Source organism: Paralichthys olivaceus, chromosome 12 (genome assembly GCF_024713975.1).
Source record: "Paralichthys olivaceus isolate ysfri-2021 chromosome 12, ASM2471397v2, whole genome shotgun sequence".
Classification (NCBI taxonomy): Eukaryota; Metazoa; Chordata; class Actinopteri; order Pleuronectiformes; family Paralichthyidae; genus Paralichthys; species Paralichthys olivaceus.
In genome coordinates, this window is record NC_091104.1 from 16,517,856 (window position 1) to 16,532,057 (window position 14,202).

The 14,202-nt window shown below is 41.1% G+C and overlaps 1 protein-coding gene across 2 annotated transcripts in view; it reads left to right on the top strand.

Annotated features, from left to right (window-relative positions):
* Positions 1-103: 103 nt before the first annotated feature.
* The window catches only part of fsip1 (fibrous sheath interacting protein 1), a 28,133-nt gene continuing 14,034 nt past the window's right edge, over positions 104-14,202 (top strand). Inside the window, exons 1-8 of one of the 2 annotated variants that reach the window (XM_069535702.1) lie at positions 104-239; positions 316-373; positions 772-941; positions 1,033-1,114; positions 1,208-1,303; positions 1,958-2,082; positions 2,309-2,422; positions 4,972-5,133. In XM_069535702.1, coding sequence (XP_069391803.1) covers positions 138-239; positions 316-373; positions 772-941; positions 1,033-1,114; positions 1,208-1,303; positions 1,958-2,082; positions 2,309-2,422; positions 4,972-5,133 — 909 coding nt within the window. In that variant the 5' untranslated portion in view covers positions 104-137. The remainder of the gene's footprint in view (positions 240-315; positions 374-771; positions 942-1,032; positions 1,115-1,207; positions 1,304-1,957; positions 2,083-2,308; positions 2,423-4,971; positions 5,134-14,202) is intronic. The other variant, XM_020085227.2, reaches the window with a different exon arrangement.

Here is a 14,202-nt window from a genome sequence, read left to right on the forward strand (position 1 = left end):
CCCTCGGTAACCATAGCAACAGATATAGCTACAACATCCGGTTTGAGTTCCTAGTTACTCAAGGCGGAGAACGGAGGGAAGTTTGTGTTGACAAACGATCATATTTATCAAACAGCTACTTCATAATTGCTGTCACGATGGAAACGATCAGAGGGAGTTTAGAGGACAGTTCTCGACCTGCTTCATGTGAGGAAACGAGCAGCCGTGTGTCCAGAAGATGTCCTGCTGCTGGTGTCCAGGTATATAAGTACACATGGTACAGAACAAAACAAAATCAAATAACCTCCACTCACTTCTGAAAACAATTTCCTGCAGATCCAGAGGAGCTCTGAGGAAACTACAACCAGCTCCTCAGCCTGTGGTCCTGGCCAAGGTGGGTGTGATGTACTGTGTTTATTAATGCAGACCATTTACCATGTATGATGTGCAGTGGATCAGTTTAAGGATGATCCAGTTTTCAAACTGGTGCTCTACCTCCCCCAAGGCCCAACAATCCCCTTCTGAAATCACATTTAATTCACTAGATTCGGATTTGTTTGTTCATCAAGATCCATGAATTATTCTCTAAGAAATCAACAAAACTGATAAAAAACACCCTGTAAAGAAAGTGAAGAAGAAATCCGCCCCCACACTGCATCTTTCCACCAAGTTTCGTGGTAATTGTTCCAAAGGTTTTTGCATAATCCTGCTAACTAACAGACAAACAAACCAAAAACAGAGGTAATAGTGAAGTGTCCCCACATTGTAATAGAGCTTTTGTGTTTCTTTTAGGTCAGTGTCACTCTGACGTCACAGATGCAGGGATGGAAGATTCAGAACTACAGAGAGCTATCAAGGAAATGAGACGTCTTGATGAAATACTGTCTGCAAAGATCTGCAGAGAAGTAGAAGTCAAGCGTCAAAGAAAAGAACTTCAAGCCAAACTCTGGCAAGATCTCCTGGTAGACACAGTCTTTGTGTAGTGCTGTTCTGACTTAAAAATAACTTGAAAAATAATGTTCAGTCTCATCACACATGTGTATTTTTCTGCAGCAGAATAAGCCTGAAGGTTACTCTGAATGTGCTCATGAAGCTTTGAACACAAAGTTGTTTTTAGCCCTGGAGGCAGGCAGAGGTAAGCATAAACAACACACCAGCAACACTGTTAAAATGTGTTGTGCATGCAGTCCCTGTGAAACATCTGAAAGCTGTTTTATTTGTGTTAAAGGGAAAGAAGAAGAAGAAGAAAAGGAGGACTACTATGTGTCTGTCTTTGAAACCCAGGTTCCTGACAGTGACTGTGACGGACAACGTTTGGAGCAAAGTGAGTTAGTCAAAGTCAAACATGGGAGAAAATGCAGCACACATATTTCCATATTTCGTTCAGGCATTTAAAAATATATGTTCTCTGTTGCACTGCTTAGATTTTGCACTTGATGGCGCCATGAGCTCAGAGAACTTAAAACTGTTGTTTATTTTTCGGTTGCAGGCTGGTTCAGACGGTGGTGCTATAACTCAGATATTACAAAGCAGGTTTTCTGAAATGAATGCGTAACAATTTACCCCCAATGTGACTCTTTGAACTGTTTCCTCATCAAACTCTGGTGGTTTGATCTGAAACCTGCGAGGAATTCATTGTGTTTCTCTGTTCAGGCTGCTTTTCTTTATCAAAGAGACATCCTAATTCTAAAGAAGCACTGTCCTCTAAACCACTATGTCAATTGTGGCATTAAATAAGTAATCTCTTGTTTTCGTATTTTTAGAAAAAACCTATTTCGCCCCGTTTCAAGGTTATTTGAAAAGCCCCTAACTCCTTAATCTCTTAGCTTGGATGACAGACTAAGAGTTCACGGCTGAAAAATGACCCCTGAGAAAGTCTGTGATTTTCTTTTTATCCTCAGGTTTAGCTAATGGTTATTACTAAAACTTGGACTTACTCCCTCAATATTTACCTTGTGTAGTGTCCTTTATCTGACAGGTGATAAGAAGCCAGACAACTCAACCGACTCATCTGAGACTTGGGAAGAGCAATGTGAAGACAGCCACTGTGGAGCTTCCAGAGGCAAGAAAAAACAGAGGGACTTTGTCAAGAGAAACATTGAGGTATGTCAAAGTTCATGCTGGGCTAAAGGCAGTGCTGGGGCATATCGCATGGCTTAGAGCGAGTCCCTCGATCAGTTTGTTTTTCCAGGGAGGAAAATATCTGTCTGTGTAGTTCAAGAGAAATACATCTTACACTTCTCTGAGCACCACTATAATAGATATTCAAATAATTCAAATAATTATTGTCATTATGTTTTTTTCTCCTTAAAATTGTGTAATGCAATAGCTAGCAGTGGGTGATGGGGACCTTTTGACCCAGGCTGAGAAACAGCGTCTGGCCGAGCTCCTCCAACAAATAGACGAAGAGGAAGACGACGGTGCCAGAGGCACAGACAGCGAGGTAGGCTGACATGGAGCCCTAACAAACAACATATGCTGTCGGATGAATCTGTTTTTCAAGATCCTTAATACTTCCCCTCGTGTCTAGAGGTCTTATGGTGAGCAACAATGATGATCCCATCCTCTGCTCCAGCTACAGACATTCTGAGCTTATATTCACTACATTTGAAAGAAGTATTTCATTGAAATATTGTTTTCAGCATTTAATCACAGTCTCTGTCTTTAAAAATGGTTTTCTTTCGGACTTATTTGTCGGTATGTGTGACATTATCTAACGTTTGGCCCTTTTGATCAATGTTATTGAAGATTTTCAAATAACTCAGCCACGCATTGGCCCAGAGAGCAGCACACGTAGAGTAACATTGGTCTGAGATCAATGTTTTGATGACTGCTTGGCAGCTGAGACAGCCTCTGGGCAGACGATCACGACTCCGCAGTGCAGTTCAGATTATGAACCAGATGTGAAGGAGCAATATGCAGCTCATAAGGAATGTCACATTTTAAGGATTCGTCTTTACAATGTTTTTCTGACAAATTCTTTTTGGTGTTTCTGTGAAATTCAGAAGTCGGGATCTTTTGTACAGCTCTACTATAAGCTGCAGTTGCTCTCATGTGTGCAGATGAGAGGAGAATGAGGCCTCTTTTTTCCCTTTTGATGCATCTCTATCTGAGACCCTGCGCCACCTGGAGCAGAAGACTGCTTCTCTACTACCCCGCGCACGCCATGCTAACTCCAAATGTTTTTATTCTCACTTTTAATTAGCTTTATTAGACTTTTGGCAGCTGTGAGACCAGTTGGGAAGTGAGAGGGAACATACTAACCTTTCACATAAGGTTCCGTTTAGCTTGACCCTGACAGCTCTACATCCGTGCAACGGCTCGCCAGCGAGTTCTTTTATGTGCCGCTGCTCTGTTTATGATGTTTGCCTTGACTTTTTAGAACAATACTGGAGTAAATGTGGTGGCAGATACCAAACGGACAGGAGCGCAGATGCTCTGTTTTTCTTGTTTTATTGGCTGGAGAAAGACTTCCTGTTATTGCGAGGCGTGCTATTATGAATGGAGCAAGCACATTATTTATGTCACCGGGACTTTGGCCATCATGCGTCGTCAGTTCTGAGGACTTCACCCATTTCGTGGCAGAATCCCTCAGGACACATCAACCACAACTCACTGTTTACCTCACACATGTTTTTTTTAATGTTGCCGACTTTTCCTCCTAACAAGCTCCGCAGGTTTGTGTGGTTATGGTTACCTGAGGCAGTAAATCAGCAGCAGTCAGTGGAACGTTTTGAGGCTGCAGTGGTGGAACACCGGCATTTATCTCTTACCTATGGGCTCAGGTTGAAATTATATAAAAGGAAGAACATTGGTTCTCATTACAGGGGATTCTAGAACAGCCACACAATGATTCCTTTTGAAAAATGAACTGATTGATCATTGAGAGGATCCAGATTTAGCAAAATTATGTTGCAACATCCTGACTTTGATTCCATCTGGGCCTTGTGTTGCATGACATACACCATCTCTCTCTCTCCCCTTGCTTCCTTATCCATCTCTTCACTAGGGACTGTCCACTAAGATGAAAGAGGGTTTAAGGAAAAGAAAACAGGAGTGATATTTGTTTCACAGGTAATAAATATGTGTATTTTCTCTCTTGTCCAGAGGTGTGGTAAAGATTGATACCACTCTGTGTGTATTGTAAAGCTAAAGTCAGTTTGCTTCTTACTCTCAGCAACAAAGCAGGAGAAAAACAGTGTTGTTGAGGTATTTGTGTTTTGTTCATACATTCAAATTTTAACTTTTATGTTCCACAACATTTAAAACACACGAGATAAACAAATATTACGGTGTCCGTACCTCTGACCAGAAGGGAGAGGCTGGAACGCCATGGACAGAGGATGATGGGAAGTATCCCTGCAGACCTTGCCTGCTTTGTCAATCACCCTGGTCAGGTGGTAGAGATCAGAAGATGATACACAGGATACTCTTGAGAATAAGAATAAGAATTTTGTATCATATCAATGGGACAGAGTCAGCGTAGTGGAGAAGACTTTCTAAAGTGACAGACTATGGTATTCTGTCCAAGCAACAAATCTGTCTCATAAGTATTTGTGGAAATCTGTTACCTTTTGGCTTTGTGTGCTGCTCCACCTAGTTAATAGAGCCCAATCTTTCCTGTTTTCTAACGCCAGCTTTCTTCTACTCCCCCCTGACAGCGTTCAAAGGTTACAGCTGCGTTCTTTGTGTACAAGATCGTATCTCACCACTGAGCCTTGATGAGCTCACCACCCACCCAGTGGTTCACATAGGATATGAATGAAACTCAGTGAGGAAGAGGCAAACGTCAAAGTGCTGGCATTTGACTATGTTGTTGTTGTGTGACACCATGGTTGCCAAACAGAAGTGAATTCCAAGTTCATTGTTATAAGATTACTGCATAAGCAATAGATCAATAATGTTTATCAGTCCCATATTTAGGTTACCACAAAATAAAGCAGGCTCAAACTCAGTTTGCTATGATTAATTTCAGTGATGCTTCCCTTCCAGGAGGACAAGTGGGCTGTGTCAGTCCTGACAGGACAAGGTTACACCCCGGTGCCCTCTGACCTGGAGCAGCTGATTGACATTGACTCCAAAATGCGCCTTCTCCTCCCTGTTGAAGAATTTGTCTCGGTGCAAAGTTCCTACACAAACATCAACGTGTCCCAGGTATGTGTGGTTCCAGTGTTTCCTCAGAGTGCCATCAGACACCATCTATGGCTGCTCTGAGACAAGGTCATAAGTCTTATACAAGGTCAGCTCAGCAGGGCATTGATGGCAACATCTTGTAAAATCTTTTGTTACTGACCCTCGGGAGTTACACCCTCATTCGTAAGTGGGGAAAAAATAGTCTAGCGTTTTCTTCTGCAATTTGGAACTCAGGGTTGCCTCATTTTTCCATTTACTTAACCACAACTCCATAGGAAGGTCATATTATGAAGCCTCTTGTGCATTATTTCCCACTATTAAACTAAGTGTAAAATATTTCCTAGACTGTTGTTTCATTAGTAAAAAGATTATTTCAATATGAGCAGTGGTAACTTTTGATGCATTTATTTCTCCATAATATTTTATTGTAACTTTTAATTAATGAAGTTCGTGTTTGCCCCATTTCTATGCTACTGTCAGTGTTTGAGAATCTTGAGAGAATCTTTTAAAATTTGGCACAAATGTTCACTTATCTCATGGATTAACTATTTCAACTTGAACATGACACTTAAACATGATATCACAAGTCCGCCTTCAGGGGATTTCTTCAATTCTTGAACTCAAAGATGAACTGCTTAGAGTTCAGTGGTCAAAGGTCACAGTGATCTCATGAGTCTGTAAAAGATTGTATGTAGACTGAAACTGCCCTGGTTAGGGTTAGGAAGCATACAACCAGAGGGTGTAATTCTATACATGTAAATTATTTTTAATATTCTGTCTGTTCTTAGAGTTTCATATGCCGTTTATATTTGATACATTTCAAATTAGTTTGTGTAGTGTTGTGTACCACAACCATATCTCCTAATGCTCACCTGAGTGCACGTTGTATGAGTTATCTGTGCATATCTGCCACATCAGACAGCGGAAAATAAACTTCACAGATATTTATAACTAAGAATTTTCCAGGCCTTGGTTCTGGGCTCGTTCCTGATCCTAGACGTGAGCTCAGGACCTTATCTGACTGCGTTTTAATGCCAGATGGCATGTTCATCATTTATGTAGCCTGTCAGCGGAAAATAATGTTTCTGTAGTCGTAAAAACTTTATAACCTAGTATTGTGAACCCAGGGTGCCATTTTCTACTATCAATACTGTGATGCAGAAGGGAAAACTGCAGTACATGAATGCCAGAGCTGGAGAAGGAAAAATGGCTTAAATATTTCCCACAAATTTGCCAAGTCAGACATCGGAGAGACAACATTAAAACAAAAAGCTTAACATTTGAACTTGAGGTATGGAAGTCATGTTGTCACGCACACTGGTGCTGGCAAGGGAGAACCCAAAAGCACGCCAACAGACAGTCTTAGTGTGGGCAACGTGGTTTATTCACCGACAGGCAGAGAAAAGACAGGAAGAGGTCAAAACCAGGATATCAGTCGGTACAGCAAACAAATCCGAAGGGGCAGGCAAGAAGGGAATCCAAAATCCAAGCGGGGTAGCAGTCAGGTCAGGAACAGGCAGGCAAGAACACAGAATATAACGCGGGATAGCTAGGCAAGAACACACTAGACAATCTGGCAGGGAGCGAGTGAAAATGACTGGTATTTATACTGAGGAACTAATGAGCAAATGAACTGCAGGTGAGGAGGTGGGCGGGGAAAACCACGTGAGGGAAATGACATGATTGCAAGGCAGGAAGAAGGGCAGGCCCTGAAATGACAGGAGAGTTAGTGATGAGACATGGAACCAAACAAAAAAAACCAAAACAAACTAAGTGTTAGTGTAACTACGTTACACATGTATGTTGTGCCCTTGTGGTGTCTGTTTAGATGATTAGAATTGTCAGTGGATGGCAGGAGGTGGTGCAATGATGAGCACTATCACCTTACAGCAAGAAGGTTCTTTCAAACCACTGTGGAGTTTTATGTTCTTGTCATGTCTGTGTGGCTTTTCTCTGGGAACACCAGCTTCTAAATAACCTGTAGATGTGAGTGTGTCTCGTTCAATGTCGGCCCACGACTAATTTGCGGAAATCACTTATCAGTAATTAGCTTTCCATTAAGCTCATACATCAGATAACAGTATTTGCCTGAAGACATGTGGACAATGTTTTGCAGCACACACTTGGTGATTCTTTTGATAATTTATCATGTAAGGCATCAACAAATCATCATTAAACAAAAATGATGAAAAAAAACAATTTAACTCCTCAAACACATTTGCTGTCTTCTTCTCTTGTGATAATACTCGTAATATCTTTGGATTGGCCACCTGGTTGGATAACAGAAGCAGTCTGATGACCTCAGCTCGGGTTCTGGGAAACTGTAATGTATCCTTCACTGTTTCACTGATTGAATAATTAATCATGCTGATTATTGGCAGAGAAACTGATACGGTAAATAATCATTAGTTGCAACCTTAGCATCATGAAACACTGCAGGAGGACACATGGGGCAGATTCAGTGTGAAGATCAGAAATCAATCTCTTGTGAATATAACTGACTCCTTGGCCTGATGAAGACAAACTACATCTCAAAAGCTCAGTTTTCACTACAATCATTTCCACTGAGACTTGACTGAGCCCAGCCAGATGTGCACATTATCAATGGGTGACCTCTGGGGAGCGTTTACATGAAGACATTACTCTGTGCTTCTTTAAATTCCCAAATCTAAAATGTTTAAACTAGTTGTAATGGCTGAGGTGGTGCTAAGGTTGAGTGAGTTCACACACTGTCATTGTTTAAATAAGACAACACTCCCTTGTTGCAGGACTCTGTACACACGATGGAGAGCAGACTGTGGCCTGTCGTACAGAATTACGATATTGCTGGACAGCTGGACGTGTGCAACCAACTTTCCCTCCCTTCCCACCCTTTAATCATCTTGTCTGGTTTAAAAAGAGTTTATGAGAAAGTGAAATCCCCCATCAGTCATCTGCTCTTCATTAGCGCTCGAATCGGTAATGCTGGCATGCCCGTTCAAATGATGTAAAATATGAATTTAACAATGACACAAAACTTTATCTTGCAAGTAACTGGTTGCAGATGATTCACATCCATTGCTTTTATGCTATACTGCTGCTAATGACTTGTAACTTAAAATTCAGTCCATTCTGTTGTTTTTCGTCCACAAAAATGGAAATGTTGTGTAAAATCACACCTCTAGGAAAAAGAAAAGCAGTTGATTAACCTACTTAAATCCTGCTGCACTGTTGTGGCATGTATTAATGACGCACACAATAAATCTCTTTTTGCAGCCAGTCATTCAATCCACATCAGTGACCATAAATCCTAAAGGTGGTCGTAAAGGTAAATATGCTTTTGTCTTGCGGTAACGTTTCATCTCGGTAGTAGCTCGCGCTAGTTCCTAACTCAAACCATTTGGGAAGCAGTTCAGGATCCTGCTAGTTTGCCTGCCTCATTCCAGCACAGTCTCTAATGTCTAATATCATAAAAGAGCTCGTCTTGTTCCTGTTTCAACACCACTGAATCTGTTTTTCCTTGAGATATTAAATCATGGCCCGCTGGATTTCCACGTGTGCCATTGTCTCTTGCTCCTGGCTGTGTCGGATCGATCATCTGTTACGTTTTACACAGAAGAGAGAGTTATTCACCTCTCCCCAGTGAATACTCGCTCATAAAGGATCAGTTGGGGCTTGAATCTGTGACTTCAGAACTTGGCGGCATCCAGCATCCTCAATAAGTTGTGATTGATATTCTGAGCCGAGAATCATGCATTCCTGTGCAGTCACCTTAGTGGTAGTAGAGTTCATCAATTGAGCCTGCGAGGGTGGATGCAGTCAGCGAGGGCTGGTACCAGCCCGTGCACTGCCACAGAGGAGAGTCAGTCTGCATCAGGAGCTAATTACAGAGTTGTTGGAGGTAAAGGAGTGCCAGCTCCAGAAAAAGAACGAGGCCTCCCCTTTCATTTGGAGACATTAATACACGGAGAATGGTTTAGCTACTGTATACGAAGCAAATCACATCAACTTATAGGATGACATTTTTGTACAAAAATACTTGAAAGTGTGCTCTGGGTTTTTCTGTGTGGGGGAAAATGTCTCTAAAAGAAGTGTTCATCTGTAGACTTGTATGTTTAGTGAAGAAGTAAATATCAGTGAGGTCAGCTGTTCGTCTTTGAGGTTTCTCTCTCCACCTGTGTAAGGTAATGCAGTGACATGTGCATGCTTTACTGCAATGACTGATAATGCATGGGAAAAATCCCTGTCATGATGCCAGTGATCACAGCATCAATGACTTTGGTTACATGGACACATTATTTTGACCTTAACACACTATTAAGATTATGATGTTTACACTAGTTGCTAATAGAATATTCCATTCATTTTCCCATTTGTATGTTACACAGTCACAAAGTCACAGAGTTACAGAGTCTGATCATGACTCCTGTGATCTTTTTGAAAATATTGCCATTGAGATGTTTGAATCCATTCAAAATCTTTATTATATCATTTTCCCTCTAAAACTACAGTTCTATCTTACCCCAAAAATGTGACTTCTTAGTAGTGCTAACTCTCATCTGGTCTACGGTTTAACCCAACATGCGCCGCCAAGCAGCTGGTCACTGCCGCCTGTCACAGCAAAATGCTGTGAAAACCCCAATGAACATTATATGTGATTAAGATGTATGTCTGCATCATAACAATAAGGTTGGAATACTCCATGTCTTAATGACCTTATGTGGGTTAATCAGGAAATAATGTTTACGTGACAGTGTCTTATTCAGACTATTGTCTTACTCAGATTAATATCGGAATTTGTTGTTTGTGGTCGCACGGTATCACGATGGGAAAATGCCTCGCTGGCTTTCAATTGATGATAAGAAAAAGGTCAGGTCTCTACGAACCCTACTTTAAGCATCTGAACTGAATGGGATCAAAACACAACTTTGAACACTGCTGCACTTGGACGACTTTAATATTGTGCTTATGAGACAGCAGCACTCCCTGAGCATTCTTTATTCCTCTCCTCTTCTCTCAGTCTTCAGCTGAAACAGGCGTCATTAAAAACATCTGTTGGCACATATAGTATCAATGTACAGTGCACCCCTCCTACTGTAACACTTTGTGGTAATGCCTGCACCACCCACAGTTTGAAGCCAGAGGAGGGGACTCTGTCATGAGAATTAGCTAGTGTTGGTGTTTGGTGACATGCGTGTGTGTGCGTGTGTGTGCGTGTGTGTGTGTCACAGATCAGGATTACATATGCCACTCTCTCAAATGTGGCTTCTTTTTGAAAGTGTGGTTAACATTAATGGATGATATTATGTTTTTTTTAGTAGCTGTCCTGCTGCGTTTGATTGCATCAGATGCCTCCATTAACGAAGAGCGTGTCAGCTCTTAGTGTTTGTGTGTTTGCATAGTAACTCCAGCTGTGTTTGTATTGTGTATTGGTCGGCTATATTTTGATGTAAGACGATGAGGTCACTTAGTCACACTGTGCGGTTGCTGATGAGCACCATGATTTTAACAAGAGCAAACATTAAGTCAGAGAGCAGAGTTTTGGGCAGAGAACGCCCTTTTGACCAACACGACGCGGTCAGCAGGCAGTTAGTAAATTTATCTTATTTAGTCCGGTCATGTAATTAAACATGTGTGGAAACGCTTTGGTCATGTTATATTCATCTTAAATGTAGGTTAGCTCTTTATTTTAATCACTGACTCTATTAGAATACATGACATATTCATACTGTGCAGACACGTGATGCAGATATACGTGTAGTATACAGATATACACGTGGTATACTGTGTATTAGATGTGTACTGTATGTGCCCTGTCCTTAAAACAAAACCTGAACTAGAAAGTAAAAAAGAAGACAAGTGTATTTTTTAGTGGAACAATGTGTCTCTTTTCAGTATAGATGACAGCAGGAGAATAAAATACATTCTGTCCTCTCTACTCAGAAAGAAAGTAACATGATTTCCATATCCCCACTGAAATATTGACAATATGCTAATTCACAACATAAGGGGATGTGAATATATTTTGTTCCTTACCACTGGCTTAAGTTTAGCATATTCATTTGAACCCGATAGATATCTTGGCTGGCTGATATAAATTGGCTGAGATGACCCTTTTCAAGCCAGAGTAGGGCAGCTTTGGCTCAGGAGGAATATAGCGGGTCGTCCAGAAACCAAAAGGTCAGTGGTTTGATCCTCAGCTCTCCCATCCATTCTGCGTGCCGAGGTGTCCTTGGGCAAGACATTGAACCCCAAATTGACAGCTGTATTGGCAGTTTGGGAGGGATGTTTGGTATAAAAGGCGCTGGAAATAGCTGTACTGTATGTGTGTGGATGCGTGAAAAATGTACTGTAGAGTGGTTATCAAGAGTATAAATACATAAATAAATACAGACCATTTTTGATCACATTTCTTTGTCAAAAGGATTTGAAAATGGGATGATTGCCACTACTTTTTAAAAACATATATATGAAGGTATTGGAATTTTTTTCGTCTTAATAATGGCATCTGCCCCTCAAGATTCATATCAGTTGGGTTCTAATGATACATATTATTATATGGATATGCTAATACATTAAAATTGACCAATTTTACTTCAAAGTGCACGCTTATATGAATACTGTTAATGTAATTTTTGCAGCCTCAGTGGTTTCTATATTCTTCTGATGGCTGGACAGCATGGTGAGAAGTGAGATGTCAGGTTTGCCATGTGGCATGCTTAGGGTTTTTCACAAGATTAACTTGGCTGGAGAGAAGAGACACCACACCCACAACCTTCCCCACCCTATAATTCCCATGAGACCCGGTTTATTGTCTTCTTATAAATGCCTCACCCACTGGTGTTATCCACAGCAGCAGTTGTGTTAAGGGTTTCAAGAGGTTTTCCTTGTCTTGGTTAAGATCTAAGTGTTCCACTCATTATTACACTCCACAGTGGATAATTTAGTCACAAAGTCATCTGTTAACAATAAACCGACCTTAAAATATTTGCTTATCTCCCGTCTCCATGACCGTTAAATAACATTAAAGCATTTTAGAATATCATCACAGCCCTTTATTCTTTATATTTTAATACATGGGCGGAACTCATCATACTGTGTATAAACAACACATTTTGATTTCGGACACAGCCTGGGTAGCTGTTAGCTGTCTAACTATTATTTTAACCATTACACTGACAGTTCCCACCTTCATTTTCTGTGACATTGACAAAGTGCCATGAAACTGTACAAGACCGTTAACAGCTGAAATGTGGATCAGATATTAGATTTGACAATACACAGCTTTTGTCACTGGGAGACAAAAAGTGCAAAAAGATGCTTGGACCATTTTTCCCTCCAGATGCTTTTGATGAACATTTAACATGGTCTGCTTCTTAAGCTCTTTGTTCAAATTTCTTTTGTCTGTGTCACTATTTGGCAAATGTTAAATGAGCATATACTAGCTTAGGGAAAGACGCCAAGTATTGAGTGGAGATGATCCTATACAAGTGCAGTGAAAACTTAAACCAGATCAAACAGTCTTTGACCTTCAAATGCTCTTCTGATTGTGCTAAAATATGCTGTAGATATTTTAACCAAGTATCACATTCAACAGGCTTTTTTTATTTGTGTTATGCACCAAGATGTTTTCATTTGTGCAACACTGACCGCTCCAGACCACCCTCACATGTGAAAAAAAGTAAGTATAAGGTGACCCAGATCCAGATGACCCACAAGTGAATCTTGTAATACTTCAGGAATGTTAAGCAATCACGTTCAGCTTGTCATCAACACGGGATCCAACATGCAGATGTAAAAGCTTAACTTCTGAAGGGGAAAAGCACAAAGTGGATGCAAACAAATATCGTATCTAGGACTGACATCACAACATAGTGACCCACAAACCATCTCTCATGAAGCAGTAGTCACAGATAGCTATGAGGTGTATACTTGAAAACGAGGAGGGGTAAATGTAGATTATAGTGTTAAAACTTCAATGTTGTGCAAGGCAAGTGGTGCAGAATTAAAAACATTTATTTGCATTTACCTTGCTTACCCAAGTATCAACATGCAGGTCGGTGCAGCACGCTTGTCTCATAACTTGGCAGATGACAATAGGTCACAGCTGGGTAGAATGTCAATCTGAGATACAGAGAAATAAGAGGAGGGGGGGGGGGGGGGGTGCAAAGAAACTCGTAGCCATAGCTTCCGAGCAGTTTACTCTCAAGATCTCACAGGGAGTGCTCGTGGCAAGGCATGTGGACAGGCCTTGGCAGGTAGCCTGGGTCCACGTGGCACAGCCAGAGCTTCTACTATAGTTCAGATTCGCAGAAAAAGAGAGGGAGAGAAAAAAGAGTGTGCTGCTCTGAACAACACGATGTCAGCCATGTCTGGGTGAGTCAGCATGGGTGGCTGTCTTTGATCAAAAGACATTGTCCCTTTTGCAATGTGTAGCCAATTGCCAATACATGTTGTCTGTAAGCACAGGGGAGTATACACCAATCAGTCACAACATTTCCTGCCTGCCTGTCCACTAAATATCTTCCTACAAATCCAGACTGAAGGTTCTGCATGGTTCCCGCTCACTTCATAGTTTTGTCATTTTTGAACCTAGTGGATGGTAATTCAAGGAGCAGAAGATGATTCTTTACTTACGTGATCTATGAAATTGGAAATGCGGCTGATACCTCTCTTCAGTTATTAACGTATGAAAATTGAAAAAACAAACGACTGCCTCTTATGCCACCACAATAGCTTTGATCCATTGAGACATTGACTCCTCAAGGCTTCTGAAGGTGTCCAGAGGTATCAGGCAACTATAAACAAAGTTTAACGAGATGAATGCTAAGACTCAACATCATCAAAAGCATTACCCTGCCCCATAGTCCTGATCCTGGATCTGAAAGACACACTCAGACCTGGCTGTCCACTATGTAAAAGAATACACGACTCATCACTGCACAATCCAGTTCAGATGGTCATGTGACCATTGCAGGTGCTTTTGATGGTGGACAGTGGCCATCATGGGCATTCTGACCAGTCTACATAGCCTCCTACCCAGAAAGCTGATCCATAGTGTGCTTCCACAGATTAAAAGCTCAAATATGTTTTAGGATGAAATTAGACCCA